The 19,328-nt window shown below is 42.5% G+C and overlaps 1 protein-coding gene across 7 annotated transcripts in view; it reads right to left on the reverse strand.

The window, feature by feature from the left end:
* LOC127574151 (receptor-type tyrosine-protein phosphatase mu-like) overlaps positions 1–19,328 on the reverse strand; it is a 746,263-nt gene that overhangs the window by 431,842 nt on the left and 295,093 nt on the right. For all 7 annotated transcript variants that reach the window (XM_052022906.1, XM_052022912.1, XM_052022911.1 and 4 more), the window contains exon 5: positions 4,207–4,322. In XM_052022906.1, coding sequence (XP_051878866.1) covers positions 4,207–4,322 — 116 coding nt within the window. The remainder of the gene's footprint in view (positions 1–4,206; positions 4,323–19,328) is intronic.

Consider the following 19,328-nt stretch of genomic DNA (forward strand, 5'->3'; position numbering starts at 1 on the left):
ATCTGTCTATAGAACTGAGGAAAAAGCATAGTGAGGTCATGGACTGTATTCAGATTATGGAAGAGAAGGTACTCGCTGTCTTGAGGCAAATTAGGGTGGATAAATCCCCAGGCCCTGACAAGGTGTCCCATCGGACCTTGTGGGAGGCTAGTGCAGAAATTGCAGGGGCCCTGGAAGAAATATTTGGAACATCTTTGCCATGAGTGAGGTGCCAGAGGACTGGAGGATAGCTAATGTTGTTCTGTTGTTTAAGGAAGGCTCTAAGAATAAGCTGGGAAATTATAGGCTGGTGAGCCTGACGTCAGTTGTGGGTAAATTATTGCAAGGTATTCTGAGATCCATAATTCCTTGAAAGTGGCATCACAGGTAGATAGCGTCGTAAAGAAAGCTTTTGGCACATTGGCCTTCATAAATCAGGGCATTGAGTACAGGAGCAGGGATGTTATGTTGAAGTTATATAAGATGTTGGTGAGGCTGAATTTAGAGTATTGTGTGCAAGAAAAATACCAATAAGCTGGAAAGAGTACAGAGAAAATTTACATGGATGTTGATGGGACTTGAGGACCTGAGTTATAGGGAAAGGTTGAATAGGTTTGGACTTTATTCCCTGGTGCACAGGAGAATGAGGGGAGATCTTATAAAAGCATACAAAATTATGAGGGGTATAGATAGGGTGAATGCATGCAGGCTTTTTCCTCTCAGGTTGGGTGAGACTAGAACTAGAGGTCATAGGTTTAGGGTGAAAGGTGAAATATTTAAGGGGCATCTGAGGGGGAACAACTTCACTCAGAGGGTGGTGCAAGTGTGGAATGAGCTGCCAGTGGAAGTGGTGGAGTGGATGCAGGTTCAATTGTAACACTTAAGAGAAGTTTGAATAGGTGCATGGATGAGAGAGGTTATGGAGGGCTATGGTCCGGGTGCAGGTAGATGGGACTAGGCAGATCAGGTGGCATATCTAGATGGGCCAAAGGGCCTGTTTCTGTGCTGTAGTGTTCTATGGCCAATTGTGATAACAATAATAATAATAATAATATTTATTTATTAGTCACACGTGCATCGACACACACAGTGAAATGCGTCTTTTTTGCATTAACAACCAACACAGTCTGAGAATGTGCTGGGGGCAGCCCGCAAGTGTCGCCACGCTTCTGGCGCCAACATAGCATGCCCACAACTTCCTAACCCGTACGTCTTTGGAATGTGGGAGGAAACCGGAGCACCCGGAGGAAACCTATGCAGTCACTGGGAGAATGTACAAACTCTACAGACAGCGGCGGGAATTGAACCTGGGTCGCTGGTGCTGTAATAGCATTATGCTAACCGCTACACTACCATGCTTGCTATGTGCAGTGTTGCTGTCCTATTTCCTACTCTGCATCATTGATTACATTCCAATACTTCATGACTGTGTTCATGAAGGGAGCATCGTAAATGTAAATCTTCTACCATTAGATGCCAATGTACAGTGATCAGGACTAATCCTTTGTTTTATTTCTCCTCCTTAACTTAAAGGATGTGAAATTAACTGAGAGCCTACCAGGAACAGAGACACAAGAGACTACAGATGCTGGTATCTGGAGCAACAAACAATCTGCTGGAGGAACTCAGTAGGTCCAGCAGCATCAGTGGGAGGAAAGGAAGTGTAGACATTTTGGGTCGAATCCCTGCATCCGCAGTCCTAATACAAGGTTTCAATCCGAAATATCGAGAGCTCCTTTCCCCCCACTGATGCTGCTTGACCTGCTGAATTCCTCCAGCAGATTGTTTGTTGCTACCAGGAATAGAATCTGAAACATTTACGTGAATTTTAAACATAAACTTGTAAGATGATTCAAGTCCATGTAAGATGAACTTGAATCTAATAGACAAATTGAGTAAATGTACTGCAAATGAGACTCAGAGGAATCTAAAAGCACGTAAATAATAAAAAAAAGTTAACATTTACATCAATTGGTTCTCTCCTTGCAACAAAATGCTCACTTGTGCCAAATAGGTTTTTAGAGCAAAGTACCTGTTACCTTTCCCTTTTCCTGCTGGTTTTTCCCTGTGTATATTTCAACATTGTTCAATGATTACCAGCCACTTGCTGCTTCGAAAAAGCGTGTCAGATTGACGGGTTATGTAATGAGGCTGTAGCATCTGCTTCATTACTCTAACTACCAATGCTCTGAGACAGACTTAAATGCCAATTTCTAAAATTTCCACCAGTTGATATCTTAAAAATAGAAGGTAAGTTTATAAAATTTTATTTTTCCATTAATCTAAAATACTTAAAAGTATATCTTTCTTTAAACCACAAGGGTTACAATTCAATCCAATTTATGTCAAAATTTGTAATGTGTACATCTGATGTGACAGCTACACTATAAGTGTGACTGCTGACTAATGTTTTGACCTGTTTTCTTCCCATTGCTCCCTCTCCTGAAGATATTGATTTGTTGCTAGGACACGGTCCCACAAATGCTCTATAACCTTTGGTCACACCTCTCCAGTGTCCCTGCTGAATACACACTGTGCATTTACAAGAATGGTGCTAGGGATCAGAGGCTTCTGTCTTATGAAGAGACTGGAGCTATTGGGACAATTTTCCTGAAGAAGAGATTTAATGAGGTACTCAAAATGATGAAGATTGTTTCTAAGTATCTAGGAGAAATGATTTCTACTTGTAAAGGGGTGCAATGGAGACAAGGTTCAAGATAATCAGAAATAAGTTCTGGGAGAGCTGAACATTTTTTACACAGTGTGTTATTGTAGTCTGAAATCCAAGCCCTGAAAGAGTACAGGGAGCAAATTCTAACAGTAATTATATATAAAAAAATGGATCTATACTGAAGAGTGAATATTTGCAGTGCTCTGTGGAGAGAGCAAGGAGTGGGATCAATTGTATAGATCTTTCCAAAAGATAGCTCAGACATAATGGGCAAATGGACTCCCTCTGTGTGCTGCAATATTCGAGCACCCTAACCAAGTGGCTAAAATTCCTGGCATGCTATTGGAGTCCAATAAAAACCCTCATCTAGATAACAAAAAGACCAGCACCATCACTTGCTGTTACTTCACTGAAACCTCCAGCTCACTTGACGTTCTTTTGCGTGGGCTTCCAGACATGGAAGTTGTGCTTGTGAGAAACAAATTCCATTCCACAGCAAAAGCTTGCTGAGCCACTTCTGAGCTGTCTCATTGCTGCAGTCAAAAATGCAAGGTTGCACTGGTCAGGAAGGGGCTGAGCTGAGGCTGGCATGCATCATTCTAGCTGAGAGTTCTCTTCTGTAGGCTTCCAGACATGGAAGTTGTGCTTGTGAGAAACAAATTCCATTCCACAGCAAAAGCTTGCTGAGCCACTTCTGAGCTGTCTCATTGCTGCGGTCAAAAATGCAAGGTTGCACTGGTCAGGAAGGGGCTGAGCTGAGGCTGGCATGCATCATTCTAGCTGAGAGTTCTCTTCTGTAGGAAATGGGTCAGATGCAACACCTTTCTTGGAAGAGCGAATTGGAAATAAAAAGAGTGCAATTGTGCTGAAGCTCACAGCAGTATTTATTTGTGAGACTCTCAACTTCTGAGTGCATAATTACCAGAAGCTACTCTATAAAAACAAAAGATTACTGGGTAGGGAACATGATTTTACATTACAATTGTGGTAATAATTTATATTTAATGGAAAAAGAGAAAATATTGAAAATGCACAGCAGATCAGGCACCATTTGTGGAGAGAGAAAAATCATTAGTTTTACATTGACAACATCTCATCACAACTTTCTGACGAACATTTATTGACGTGTATCGCTTTACAGCGCCAGCAACCCGGGTTCAATTCTGGCCGCTGTCTGTAAGGAATATGTACGTTCTCCCTGTGTCTGTGTGGGTTTCCTCCGGGTGCTCCGGTTTCCTCCCACATTCCAAAAGACTTACAAGTTAGGAAGTTGTGGGCATGCTATGTTGGCGCCGGAAGCACGGCAACACTTGCAGGCTGCTCCCAGAACACTCTACACAAAAGATGCCTTTCACTGTGTGTTTCGATGTACATGACTAATAAAGATATCTCATCTTATCTTATCTTATCTAAAACTTTACCTCTGTTTATCTCTCTCTCTATAGATGCTACCTGACCTGCTGAGGATTTCATGTGTTTTCTGGTTTTACTTCACATTTGCAGCAGCCGCAATATTTTGCTCCAATATCTGTTTGGTTTATGATGTTTTTCATTACCTGAAGCCAAAGTTTGTCAGTGAAGGAAGTTTGCCCGTTTGCCATGCACTGGAAAGTGGCATTCTGCCCCGCGTTAACCTCCACATTCTGCAGGCGAAGGAAATGGGGAGATTTTGCTAAGATGAAAAGAAAAGAAAGATTGTTAATGATTTGAGAAAAACATTCACAATACAGCACTGCAATGTACGATACATCAATTAATTTACAAGCTCAATGTACTCATAAAGTTATGCTATGAATTTAAATACTGTCAGGCAATATCTATGAAATTATAATTCTATGAAACTTCAATCACATTCCATTCTCCATAGATGTTGCCTAACTTGCCAAGTGTTTCCCAGCATTTTCTGATTTTATTTCTGATTTCTGGCTATTTTGGCTATTGTTTAATTTATAGTCTTACCTCAGTAACACACAGTTGATTAGCACAATAAATTACAAGTAACAGTAGTGTAGCAGTTAGCGCAATGCTATTACAGCAGCAGCGACCCAAGTTCAATTCCCACCACTGTCTGTAAGGAGTTTGTATGTTCTTCCCACGTCTGCGTGGGTTTCCTACGGGTGCTCCGGTCTCCTCCCATGTTCCAAAGACGTACAGGTTAGGAAGTTGTGAATATGCTATGTTAGCGCCAGAAGCGTGGTGACAGTTGCGGGCTGCCCCCAGAACACTCTACGCAAAAGATGCATTTCACTGTGTGTTTCGAAGTACATGTGACTAATAAATAAATATCAAATATCAAATACCTAGAGCAGCAAGAAAAGTACAGGATATCACATCCAAAAGGATCTCTGCCACATCTGTATGCATGGTTTATTTGTACTGCAGCACAAGGGGCATTTATCATTGAAGACCAAGTGGAGGCAGGAATGTGACAATCTCTATACTGTGGATAAGCACTGACCACTAAGTCAGAGTTCACGTTTTGGTGAAACTGTGGTGTGAAGAGAACTAATTCATAAATGTAAACCTCAAGATAAAAATACAGGAAGGCTAACTTTCCAATCCTACAAAAACAGCAAGGCCAAGGAGCAGCAATGAATTGATGTCCCTTGACTTAGCCAAGGATTGACCAGGCAAGGTCAGCTTCATTAGGCAGTCACAATCCAGCTAGCATTGGGTCTTCCAGCAGAAGCTTCCAGTTACAGCTGAGCTGCTCCTTGAGGCTGCTGCTTTCGTCCTTTTGGGGAAAATCACAAAGTTAAAACCCAGAGAGCTTGCTGCTGGTTCAGAGGGAGGTGCTTCTGGATAAAAGGATGGAAGGGAGAGCGGAAAGGGAGGAAGGAAACATGGTTGGAAAGGAAGAATAGAGGAAGGGAGGATTAGAAAGGAAGTAAGAAGAATTGAAAAAGAGGGAGAGATGGTTGGGGAAAGTAAAAAGAAAGAATGGTTACAGAAGAGATGGGGAAGATTGAAAAGGAAAGAGAGAAGAAGGGTAGAGATGGACAAGGTCCCATATGGGAAAACTGGTCCAAAAGATTAGAGCCCACAGCATCCAGGGCAAACTGGATCCAAAACTGGCTTGGGAGAAGGAAACAGAGGGTGATGGTAGAGGGTTGCTTTTGTGATTGGATGCCTGTGACTAGTGGTGTCCCACAAGAATCAGTGCCGGGACCCTTGCTGTTTGTTAGAAAGTGAATGACACAGATGTGGATAAAAGGAGGCAAGATCAGTGAGTCTGCGGATTACACAAGGATTGGCAGAGTTGTTGATAGTGTGAAAGCTAGTCTGATGCTGCAGAGAGATATTGATGTGTTGTTGAAATGGGCTGAAAATGGCAGGTGGAGTTTAACCCAGACAAATTTGAGGTGCTGCACTTTGGGAGCACTAATGAGCTTGGAATGTCCACCATGAATGATAGGGTCTTAGGATGTATCAAGGAACAGAGGGACAAGTGCATAGATCCTTGAAGGTGGCAATACAGTTAGACAATGTGATTAGGAGGGCTTATAAGATACTGGCCTCCATTAGTCGGGAGGTAGGGAAGTTATGCTCCAACTTTATAAAACCTTGGTCAGACCTCAGCTGAGGTACTGACTGCATGCAATTCTGGTCACCAAGATGTTAGGGATTATTAGGCATGGGACACCTTTCAGGAGTTATGGAATAAGAGGGGTGGCTAGATAATTCAAACGAGCAACGTACACAAACTGCTGGAGGAATTCAGCAGGTCAGGCAGCATCCGTGGAGGGAAATAAACAGTTGACGTTTTGGGCTGAGACCCTTCATCAGGACTGGAAAGAAAGAGGGCAGAAGCCAGAATAAGAAGGTGGAGGAAGGGGGAGGAGCACACGCAGTCAGGAAATAGGTGAGTTCAGGTGACTGTTTATTTCCCTCCATAGATGCTGCCTGACCTGTTGAGTTCCCTCAGCACTTTTTGTGTATTATGTTAATAGAAGCAGTTGCCTTGTCAATTTCCAAAACAAATTTCTTAAGTGGCCTCTCCATATTGAGATATACAAAATTATGAGGAATATAGATAGGGTAGACTGCAGGAAACTTTTCCCCATATCAGCGATGGATAAAACTAGGAGACATAGGTTTAGGGTAAGGGGGAAGAGATTCAGAGGGGATATGTGAGGAAACCTTCTTCACCCAGATGATGGTAAGTGCCTGGAACTCACTGCCTGAGAAACAAATTGAAGCTACATCGGTGACTGCATTTAAGAAGAGTCTAAATGAGCACTTGAATGGTTTAGGCCTAGAGGGCTATGGACCAAGTGTGGGAGATGGGATTAATAAGGAAGGGTGCCCACTGGTCAGTGTGGACGAGGTGAGACAAATGGCCTGCTTCCATGCTGTGTGATTCTATGAGAAACAGAGGGTTGTAATTATAAAATAGATGGTTGTAAAACTGGTTGCATGGGAGAGCTATAAAAACAATAGAAGGATGGAAAGTAAGGAGGATTAGAAAAGATGAACAAGTGGAAGGAGGAAAGGAAAAGAAACGAATGAATGTGCATTGATTACTGTGTTTGTAACTCCACAGTGGCTTCCTGAAAAGCATGTGTCCAAGGCTGCATTAAACGATCACAATATCAGAATTAAAGTAGGTGATCACAGGAGGTCTTTTAGCGTTAGACAAGGCAGTGTCTTTTTTAAATACCAAGAAAATTATACATCACACAAAGCATTTCCTCGAAGCCAATTAGCACAGACCTGCCTAGTTCATTCTGAGCTTCATATAAGTGCCAATATATATTACAGAAAGCCACACGTTATCACTGCTGCATTGAACTGCATCTAACATTAACATCTCAATGGCACTTTGCCAACAGAGTATTGTGACACAAGAATGACAACTTCAATTTAAAACCACTCTTAACACATTAAAAAAACGTCAAGACAATTCACATGGAGATTAGCTAACAAAGTTTGACATTGAACCAGATGAGGAGATATCAGGAGGAGAGGTGACCAATGAGGCTGTTTCCAGGATCACCTTGGAGGAGAGGACAGGGACAGAGAGCCAGAGAGGTTGAGGAGAGACTGGTGTCAGACTAAGGGTGGAAACATACAGGAGAGTATCACCTTCACTCACTTCCACCCATCTTTCCAATCTACATAAATATCTGGATCTTGAAAAAGTTGGACACTTTTCAAATGACACAGAAGTAAAAATACAGCACCTAAAAATAGAGTTATAGAGTCATAGGGTTATACAACACGGAAACATAGGGTTATACAACACGGAAACAGGCCCTTTGGCCCACCTCATCCATGCCGATCAGGGTGCCAACCTGAGCTAGTCAAATTTGTCTGCATTTGGCCCATATCCCATATAGCAGACGGGCACGGTAGTGTAGCGGTTAGTGTAATGCTATTACAGTGCCAGCAACCCGGGTTCAATTCCAGCCGCTGTCTGTAAGGAGTTTGTACATTCTCCGTGTCTGTGTGGGTTTCCTCTGGGTGCTACGGTTTCCTCCCACATTCCAGATGCATACGGGTTAGGAAGTTGTGGGCATGCTATGTTGGTGCCAGAAGCGTGGCGACACTTGCGGGCTGTCCCCAGAACACTCTACGCAAAAGGTGCATTTCACTGTGTGTTTTGACGTGCATTTGACTAATAAAGAAATCTTATCTTATCCCTCTAAACCTTTCCTATCCATTTACCTGTCAAAATGTCTTTTAAACATTGTAATTATACCCGCCTCTACCACTTCCTCTGGCAGCTTGTTCCATATACCCACCACCCTCCGTGTAAAAACTTGCCCCTCAGGTCCCCTTTAAATCTTTTCCCTCCCAGTTTGAACCCACGTTCTCTAGTTTTAGACTCCCCTATACCCTGGGAAAAAGACTAGAACCATCCACCTTATCTGTGCCTCTCATAATATTATAAATCTCCCTCTCCCTCTTTCACTCCAGGGATGACCTTATAGAGATTTATAAAATTATGAGGGGCATAGAAAGGTGGATGGTCACAGCCCATCCTATCCATCCTCATAACTTAAGCCCTCCAATCCTGGCAACATCATTGTGAATTTTTTCCGCACCTGCTCTACCTTACTCACATCCTTCCTACAGTACGGCAACCGGATCTACACAAAATACTCCAAGTATGGTCTCACCAATTTCTTGTACAGCTGTACTCAAGGCCCCGACTGATAAAGCAAGTATGTCATATTCCTTCTTCATCACACTGTCTAACTGTGTCGCCACTTTCAGGGAACTATGTACTTGTGCTCCTCAGTCTCTCTGTTCTACAACACTTCCCAGAGCCCAATCATTCACGGTGTATGTCCTGCCCTGGTTTATCTTCCCAAAATGCATCACTTCACACTTGACTAAGTTAGATTCCATCTGCCATTGTCTTTCCCCACTTTCCCAGTGGATCTAGGTCCTGCTGTAACCTTAGATGACCTTTTCACTGTCTGCTGCACCACCAGTTTTGGTGTCATCTGAAAACTTACTAATCATGCCAGCTCATTCTCATTCAAATCATTAATATGTCTGACAAACAATATTAAACATATGATTTGCATGTTGCAGTTTAACACCAGTACTAGGCAACCATGAGCAATTCCGTGATCAGTTGTGTGGGTAATATTGGCCAAAAAGGTAAACATGCACTCCCCACCTTCACGGCTCTTCTTCAGGTGTTTTCATGAGATATTTAATATCCACCTGAATAGCTGCAACAGGCTGGTTGAGATTCAACTTAGCACATGATCCATGGATCAATCCAATAACAATGAAATTCCACATCTGGAAATGCCACAGGAGGCCTGCTTGATATACACGGGGAGAGTCTATTATAAATATTCATATTACTAGTCCACAACATTCCACATATGCTTAACTGTATGGAAGTCTGTGGGCTGGAAGTGTGCAGTGTTGAGGTACTCCTTGGTATTAGGTCGCTCATTTGAGATCAAGAAAAGGAACACTTAATAGCTATGAATTTTTGAAATCCTCCAGAGAATAGTGAGAGCTCAGTTGTTCAGAGCTGAGAGATTTTTAGGGGAGTCATTGGTCATGAGAACAGGCAGGAAAGTAAGGTTAACGTCAAAGATCAGATAAGCCAATTCAGAGCTGGTCGTATGACCAACTCCTGCTTCTGTTTATCTTCACATATTGGGTTCCTCCTTGACTTGCATTGTGCATAGACACAGGAGACCTTTTTCCAGTGACATACAAGCCTTGAAATTGGATTTCACACATGTATGTCACACTAAATGTGTGTTGTTTGTCAAATCAGAGGTCACAAATGCTAGAGATACTCAACGAATCAGGCAACATCTGTGGGAAAAGAAAACAAGCAACAGTTCTGATGAAAGGTCATTGACCCAAAGTATTAACCCTGTTACTCTGCCCACAAATCTCCTCACCCCCCTTCCCCACAACTCCCCTCCCGCGACATGCTTCTTCTCTTCTTCCCTTTCCTAGCCTATCTCTCTTTTTTCCTACCCTTTTTTAACTTTCTCTCCTTAGCTTTGACCCATCTCCTGGTGGATCTGCTCTCCCCCGCACCTGCCTATCACCTGCATCTACCTATCACCACCCTGTGCCCACCCCACCTCCCCTCTTTTGTCCACCTATCACTGCTCTGCTTTTCCCTCCTATATATTGGGCTTCCCCTTTTCCTATCTTCAGTCCTGAAGAGAAAGGGTTCTGACCCAAAACGTTGACCGCCTGCTTTTCTCCACGGATGCTGCCTGGCCTGCTGAGTTCCTCCAGCATCATAGTGTTTTTCATCTAGATTCCAGCATCTACAGTCCTTTATTTCTTTTGATGCTGCATGACCTGTTGGGTGTTTCCACCATTTTCTGTCTTTATTTGAAACATTGTGGAATTAGGGCTTCCTTGCTTTAAGAAAGTGTTATCATTACTTACTCCCTGCAAGAGATGTTAAGTCTCAGCCGGTGTATTTCACACACAAACTACTGCTCGTCAGGCAAGCAGCAAGAATCGTCCACTGACCCAAGGCAAATGAGTTAGCGCTGTTAAAGTAACACCTCCATGGCAAAAAAAGAAAGCAGTGGAGGTGAGTACATGGATGGTAACGGTGCATGGGTCTCCTGGGGCAGATATCTTTAAGCAGAGAGTGGGTCGAATGCAATCTATGGCTGTAGGTGGGCTCAGACCCCAGGATCAGTACCAGCAGAGGGCTCACATATCAAGGAATCCGTGAGCTGCAGCTGCCAGTTCATAAAAGACTGGATCTGTACAGAGGGCTGCTAGTAATGAACTTGTGTGTAAGTAAAAATTAGAAGGCATAATTTTCAACATAAAAACAATATCCTGGGGGTTGGAGAATTGTTTTAAATCAAGCAAACTTCACTGCTGTAAGCTAAAGCAACAGTAATGTAGCCCTTGTCGAACCGTGCATTAATTACATGGACCATTAATTGTGACCTTTGATTCTCTGACTTCATGATCTACCTTGTTGTGACCTTGCACCTTATTGCAGTGCACTTTCTCTGTAGCTGTGACACTTTACTCTGTACTGTTATTGTTTTTACCTGTACTACCTCAATGCACTCTGTACTAACTCAATGTAACTGCACTGTGTAATGAATTGACCTTGCACCTTATTGCAGTGCACTTTCTCTGTAGCTGTGACACTTTACTCTGTACTGTTATTGTTTTTACCTGTACTACCTCAATGCACTCTGTACTAACTCAATGTAACTGCACTGTGTAATGAATTGACCTGTACGATCGGTATGCAAGACAAGTTTTTCACTGTACCTCAGTACAAGTGACAATAATAAACCAATACCAATACGCACTTTGATGACATCACTAAGTGCACAAAATATGATAGGCAAATTACATCAGCATTAGGGTGAAGTACAACAGGAAACACGCAGTCCATTTTCCCAATGGGCAAGATTTCACCAGCCAATGAGTGCAAATCTAGAAAAACATGCATAAGATCACATGCTTTTTTTGAACAAAAATATGCGCAAATGGATTCTAAAATCCAATTTCTGTACTACAAAATTGAACTCTCAACAAGCAATCTCACCTACTACCTCAGATTGCATTTTGATCACGCTTTAAACTTGACTCAAAAGCATTCCTGATTGCTTTATGTTCCAGACCTGATCGAAACACCCAAAATAGAGGGGCGCTTAAAATCTGAAAGGACAGCAGTAACGTGAGGTGGACATCAAGGAATGTATATTTCCTTCAGACAGTGGAGCCACACGTAAATAAACTGGGGGCAATTGGAAGAATTATCCATGGAATAAGAGTTGCATTTTAATTATTTATTGACATGGATGTCAATGGAAAGGCTAGCAATTATTACCCATCCCCGATTCCCTTAAGCTTGGGGCTTACAGGGGAGTTAAGAGTCATCCATGTTTCTAACCCTAACCCACAGCAAAGACCAGATAAGGATGACAGAACTCCTTATCCAAGATACATTAGGGAATCATTTGGATTTACAGCAGCAATTCAAAAAGAAGAGGACAGACATTAAAGGGAGGAGGAAAGAGTTGAAAAGGGGATCTGGGACACCACCTGGGACATGCCCTCTTTTCGTTACTACCATCAGGGAGGAGGTACAGGAGCCTGAAGACCCACACTCAACGATTTAGGAACAGCTTACCAGAGCCTGAACACTCACATTCACTGATTTAGGAACAGCTTCTTCCCCTCCGGCATCAGATTTCTGAACGGTCCATGAACCCATGAACACTACCTCATTATTCCTTTTTATTTATTTTGTAATTTATAGTAATTTTTTGTCTTTGCACTGTACCGCTGCCGCAAAACAACACGTTTCATGACATATAAGTCAGCGATGATAAACCTGATTCTGATTCTGATTCTGATTTTGATTCTGATCTGAGGGGATTTTTATTTATACACAGAGAGTGATTATTATTTGGAACACACTGCCAGATGAGGTGCTGCAGTCAGATATAATCACCACATTTAAGAGACATTTAGACAAACACTTAAATCAGCACGGCATGGAAGGATACAAGTCTGATATGGGCAAATGGGATTAATGAAGATGGGCAGAGAGATAGCCATGGATATGGTGGGCCAGGGGCCTGTTTCTGTGCTGTATGACTCTATGATTCAGGAGCTTCATGATCATCACCACTGAGGATTCCAGCTGTGTTCAATTAATTAAAAGTTAAGTTCACAAGCTATCATATCTTTGGATCTTTACTCCATGTAACTGTTGTTCTTCAATTCAAATTGAGATGAGAGTTTCAAATATTAAGGTGCTGTCAGACCAGGAAACATGGATTGAGGGCTGGTGGAGTATAATCGACCATAATCAATCACACTTCTTACAGGTAGGCAAATTGAATCTGAAATCTCTGTCATTCGATTGCCCACAACAACATTGAGTGTTGGCAATACTGGAAATCACACCCAAACACATCAAAAATATTTAGCACATTGTCCTGTGATCTATCGCGCTACCCAGCTTCTTTCTTTCTATCAGGGAATATTCAGGCTTAAAAACCAAGCTCACTGACCAAGGATAGTCCAGTCTATTCCCAGGAACATGGAATAGGCCTGGATTAAACTTTTTTACAACCTGTTGACTGAATGGATTGCATTACAAATCCATTGTACACAACCTCTGAATCTTGCCACTGTTGGGATTCTCCATCAGAAATTATGTCAGGCATAAAATAAGTGAGGGTGGGCATATTATAATGACAGGGAAATGGTACACGAGATCAAAAGTCACATTAACTTGTCAATATGCTTTGCATCCCTGACATCCACAAAGGCAGGGGGTACATGTAATTTAAACTCTTTTGGAAGAATTGATCATGGGGTTATTGATTTATATTCCAGATCTGTGATGAGCTGAAATTTAAATAGAGCCATGTGATCATACTATTCAACCTGGACCCTTATCTCAACCAGGACTGGTTGTCACATCCATGCAGCAAGCATAAATCATTGAAAACGGTGGATCAAACCTGCATCTGATCCACTGCCAGATAGTGTGGCAATCTATATCACTCCAGTCTGTTTTGTAAAATATATCTACAGTAGCTCTTAATATAAGTGCAATACAGTTAAATTTCCTTTGCTTTTCAGATCTTGAAAATGATTGTCTCTCTTGTTTAAGTTGGATAATCAGATGATGTTACTGAGATGGAAATGAGTGGTTCAATGAAGAGGTGAATATGAGTTCAGGAGTTCATCTCAGGGCCAAATACAATACCAAGATTGTGAACACTCTGGTTCAGTTGTTGGGAAGATACTGGAATCTGAGGTCAGGAGTCTGAGCTTGTGGCAGGGACCAAAGACGATGTCTTCCATCTTCCCAATGTTCACCCAGTGGATATCTCTGCAGAATGGCCTGACCTGCCTGGCATTCCCTACAACTCTGCATTTGCAGCTTTTACATTCCTTTGTTGCAGCTTCCTCTCTCTAACCACTGTCCTCTCACAGTTTGTAAGTTACTTTGTGTTCTCCCTCTTTCACACTTTGCCGTTTAATGTCAGCCAGATGACTTCATCAACAGTTTATCCCCATGGATAACTTGCCTTCTGTGATATTTCCTTGCCCTATCTGTCCTTCCCCACCTTCTCTGTTACTTAAAACTAACTTGTTTTCTTTCTTTCCTAATTCTGACAAAGGATCTTCAACCCAAATTGTTAACTCTGCTTCTGTCCCCACAGACGCTGCTCAACCTGCTGAGTGTTTTCAAATGTTTCTGCTTTGATTTGGAAAATTTCTTTTTTTCTGGTACTGGATGGTGTTGGAATCCACATGTAAACATACACTGAGGCAAGGAGACCCCAGAGGTAATGGCAAGCACAGGATAAGAGAAACCATTGCAGGTGTTCTGCCTGTAAAAGTAAGAACAAGAACCAAGCCACTGCCATCTCCTTTAGCTGAAAACGGTGAAGAGAGATTGGATCAAAGGGGTTGAAAAACACCCTCGGCCACTTGTGCTTCATGGTAATACGTACTAGCCGCTCTGCACTGTATTACACCTTGGAAATTCTATTTCATGCATTTCAAATAGGCCAAATTATAGCAGCCCAGAGACTGCAGCCTGTACTATTTATGCAAGAGTGACAGGGGGATGAGGCTCTATCGCTACAATTTTACGCAGAGCAACTGCCTTCTACCCCAGCATGCTTCTCCTGCGCTGTCAAACCTGAGATTAGGCCTCTAGGCAAACGAAGCTATGTCTACTGGAGGTTGGCAGCTGCAACTCCATATGGAATGAAAATTAACAGCAGCCTTGACATCCAGGCCAATCTGTCATCTCATCCTGGATGTCAAAGCCAGTGACAATCCTGCCATGCTAGCTGTCAGTGAAATTATGGTCAATGATTCAGACAGTCATTGAGGTTGAGTCTGTCATTACTTTTGACCAAGTCATCTGCTTCATATCCCAGTCTAACATTTTCTTTGGTCACATTCCTATGAAGTGCCTTGGGATGTTTTACTAATTAAAGATGTTACATAAATACAAGATGCCATTGGCACAGTCAGTTTATATTCAAAGGCTGGGTTTCAAGCCCTTTGCAATAGACTTGTAACACAACACTTGCAATTGCTCTGAAGTGGTGCTACCCAAAAAGGGGGCTCTCAGGAACAGTTTATTATCCACCCTCAATGGACAACCGATCTTTCAGCTTCACCTGTGTTATTATCCCATTTTAGATCCAGAGTTGGCAAATGGCAGACAATCCGAGCCACAATGGGGTCTGCTGAAGGGTTCTAGACCTGAAAAGTTAACTGTTTCTCTTTCCACAGATGCTGCCTGACCTACAGATTGCTTCTGATGTAAGCTGGTTTTACTATCCTGCCCGCAGTGACCTCTCCTTGTATTCCCAGATTGGGCATTCACTAATAAATGGTAAAAAGACAAAATGCTGGTATCAGTCAGCAGGTCAGGCAACAACTGTGGAAAGAAACACAGAGTTAACGTTTCATGTCAAATAACCTTCATATTGTGCCTTATATCTGTCTAATATACCATGAGGAGCCATGGATGCACAGTGGTACAGCTAGTAGAGCCACTGCCTCACAGATCTAGAGATTCAGGTTCAATCCTGACCTCCGGAACTACCTGTGTGGACTTTGCACATTCTCCCTATGACTGCGTGAGTTTCATCTGGGTCCTCTGATTTCCTCCTGCATCCCAAAGATGGGCAGATTGGTCAGTGATGTGGCCACCGGAAATTGACCCCAGTCCTTAGGTGAGTCAACCTGGGAGGACATTGATGAGAATGTGGGGATATAAAAGATAGGATTAATGTGGGATTAGTGTAAGTGGGTGGTTGGCACGGACTTGCTGAGCAGAGGGTCTTGTTTCCGGTTTCCCAGCTGTGTGACTCACATCTGTTTTCTCCTCAAGGACCACAAATTGCAGTAATAATTGGCCAGTTCAGCAAATAAATTAATTGGTAAATTGGTTTATTGTTGCCACATGTACCGAGGTACAGTGAAAAACTTTGTTTTGCATGCCATCCATACAGATCATTTCATTACAACCAGTGCATTGAGGTAGTGCAAGGGAAAATAATAAGGGAAAAGGGCAGGCAGGGTAGTGTAGCGGTTAGCGTAACGCTATTACAGAGCCAGTGACCAGGGTTCAATTCCGGCTGCTGTCTGTAAGGAATTTGTACGTTCTCCCCGTGTCTGTGTGGGTTTCCTCCGGGTACTCTGGTTTCCTCCCACATTCCAAAGACATATGGGTTAGGAAGTTGTGGCCATGCTATGTTGGCGCAAGAAGTGTGGTGACACTTGCAGGCTGCCCCCAGAACACTCCATGCAAAAGGATGCATTTCACCATGTGTTTTGATGTACATGTGACTAATAAAGATACCTTAAGGTCTTAATCTTAATGACAGAATGTGGAATAAAGTGTTAGAGTTACAGAGAAAGTGCAGTGCGGGCAGACAATATGGTGCAAGGCCATAACGAGGTAGATTGTGAGGTCAAGAGTCCATCTTATCATACTAGGGGACGGTTCAATAGTCTTATAATAGCAGGGTAGAAGCTGTCCTTGAGCCTGGTAGTACGTGCTTTAAGGCTTTTGTGTCTTCTGCCCAATGGGGGGGGGGGGGGGGGGGGGGGAGAAGAGAGAATGTCCAGGATGGGTGAGGTCACTGGAGAATACTTGAGTTGCATCAGATTCTGGAGCTCCTGAACTTTAAAATGCCACCATTGGCACCCTTTATGAAAGGATGTGAGGATTGGGTGGACGCAGCAATGCTGGTGGACGTGGCTAATGATTCCTGAAGGATTGACTTGCTCTTCTGGGCACAGGATGTTTCCCCAATTTATCCGTCTTGCACATGCCACCAAGGATGAAACAGACCACTAGGAGCCAGAAAGTGACCACATCCCTTTCAGTACTTCTTGTCCTTACCCAGCATGCAGAAGCTCAACCCACAAGGCTCCAGGCATTCTCAGAAGTATCCGTTCATAGCTTCATTTCATAATAAAGTTTAAATATTTTGGCTTCATTGATTTAAATATCATTTGCATGGCATTCCTAGACTAACAAACCCTCAAAATGGATAGTAAATAGTCAAAGGTGCCAAGGGAAATTAAAATCTATAAAGCACTCACAATTAACATGCAGACTTCAGACAATATAGGTGAAAAGTCTCTCTATGAAATATGATCCATCATGACTCATATTTCATACAAGGCAAATGAAATTAATATAATGCTGATAGCTATGAGATAACAGATACAATCCTTTGGTAATAAAACTTCCCATTGGGAGTTACCTATATGAAAATCATCTTAATAAATAGCAGTTAACATGGTTTCAGCCCAGTCTCTCTCTTTTTTTTGGAAAGTTATATCCCAAAGGCAGTAGAATGTCACATGTAACATTCCTACAATTCCTGAAAATATTTCATGAGGTTTCACAAATCCTCTAGTAGTAAATATCAGAAAGGCTTTGACCTGAAGAGTGGAGACAGTGGGCACCAGTGAGGACAGTTCTATTGGGATGGGAGGATGCAGTTTGTAGAGTTCTCAAGGGATCTAACCCTAGTCTACGTAAATCACCTGAATTCAGAAAGGTACGTGGGGCATGGTAGTGTAGAAGTTAGCATAACGCTATCACAGCTCCAGCGACCTGGGTTCAATTCCCACCGCTTTCTGTTAGGAGCTTGTACGTTCTCCCCGCGTCTGCATGGGTTTCCTCTGGGTGCTCCGGTTTCCTCCCACATTCCAAAGACGTACGGGTTAGGAAGTTGTGGGCATGCTATGTTGACTCCAGAAGTGTGGTGACATTTGCAGGCTGCCCCCAGAACACTCTACACAAAAGATGCATTTCACTGTGTGTTTCGATGTACATGTGACTAATAAGGATATCTCATCTTATTTTCTAACTTAAGGAAATTGCAAATATTCTAAATTGAGATGGATTACAATGGGGAAACTAACCTCTGAATTTCAAAGAAGCAACTACATTTTAGTAGGTCCTAGACTATGTAGAAAGTGAGCCGGCTATAACGCATGAAATTCAAAACAGAAAAATTAGATGACAACTAAAAATGGAGGAGTGGGAGGGGTGGTGTGAAACTATGACTTTCTTGGTGTTAGCTACAGAGAGAGATTTAAAAATAGGAATTTTCTCAAGGATTCTGAAGACTGATTCTTCTGATTAATTTCTCAGTGTGCTCCCTCCCTCCCTGAACATCATGCCCCAAGCTACATTCCAGCATCATTAGTACTTGGTCAGCATGCCACACAACTGGCCATCCTTCAGCCTCTATACAGGCAGGGGATGTCAACAGGGTATTTGACTGTCAGAGTGATCACTTCGACCACCTACACCTTCCACCTTTATTTTTGCACATTTCTAGCTCAGGCCTCCAGCTGGTGATCAGAAGCAAGAAGCACAGTTAGCTGTTCCCTTTCCTGGCCCAGTGGTATTGAGGCCAATTATACAATCCTACCTTAAATAACATCAAATCTTTTCAGGCATTTCTGTTACTAATAGATAATTCTCCATATTTATTTGTTACAGTGTTGGCTCTGGCTCAGTTGGAGCTCTCTCATGATTGGAAGACAGCGGATTCATGTCCTACTCTGTATCCTGAACAATGTAAGAAATAAGAGCAGGAATAGGACATTTGGCATATTTGAGCTTGCTCCACTATTCATCAAGATCATGGTTGATCTTCTACTTTTGCTCCATTTTCCATCCCTGATTCCTTTAAAATCACAAGAAGTCTGGAGTGTCACTCCTTGGGGTACTAGGGGAGTGCTGCACTGTTGGAGATGTCTTCTTTCTAATGAGAAATTAACCCAAGGTCCCATTTGCAGTTCCAGATAGAAACAAAAGGATCCCATGAGATGAATTCACTTTGGTGGTTGTTGTGCATAGGTGTGCAGCTGTGTTTCCTACATTACAATAGCAACAACATTTCTAATCTGCCTTAACTTCCATAAATATCCAAAGATGTCACATAAATGCAAATGTCTGCTGTTTACAAGCACTATCGCTATCAGCTTTTCACACTGAAGTTGTGCATTTTCTTGGAAGGTGTGCACACTCTATTCTCCAGGGTTTTTTTTAAGCAATGAGCTGGAAGAGGACATCAATATTGATGTATTTTTCTCCACCCCCAGAGAACACCATCCTCTACAGAGTGATTAACTCCTCATCTGAAAAACAAACAGCCACTAAATCCCTGCAGCTAGATAT

The sequence above is a fragment of the Pristis pectinata genome, chromosome 9 (assembly GCF_009764475.1).
Source record: "Pristis pectinata isolate sPriPec2 chromosome 9, sPriPec2.1.pri, whole genome shotgun sequence".
NCBI classification, from domain to species: Eukaryota; Metazoa; Chordata; class Chondrichthyes; order Rhinopristiformes; family Pristidae; genus Pristis; species Pristis pectinata.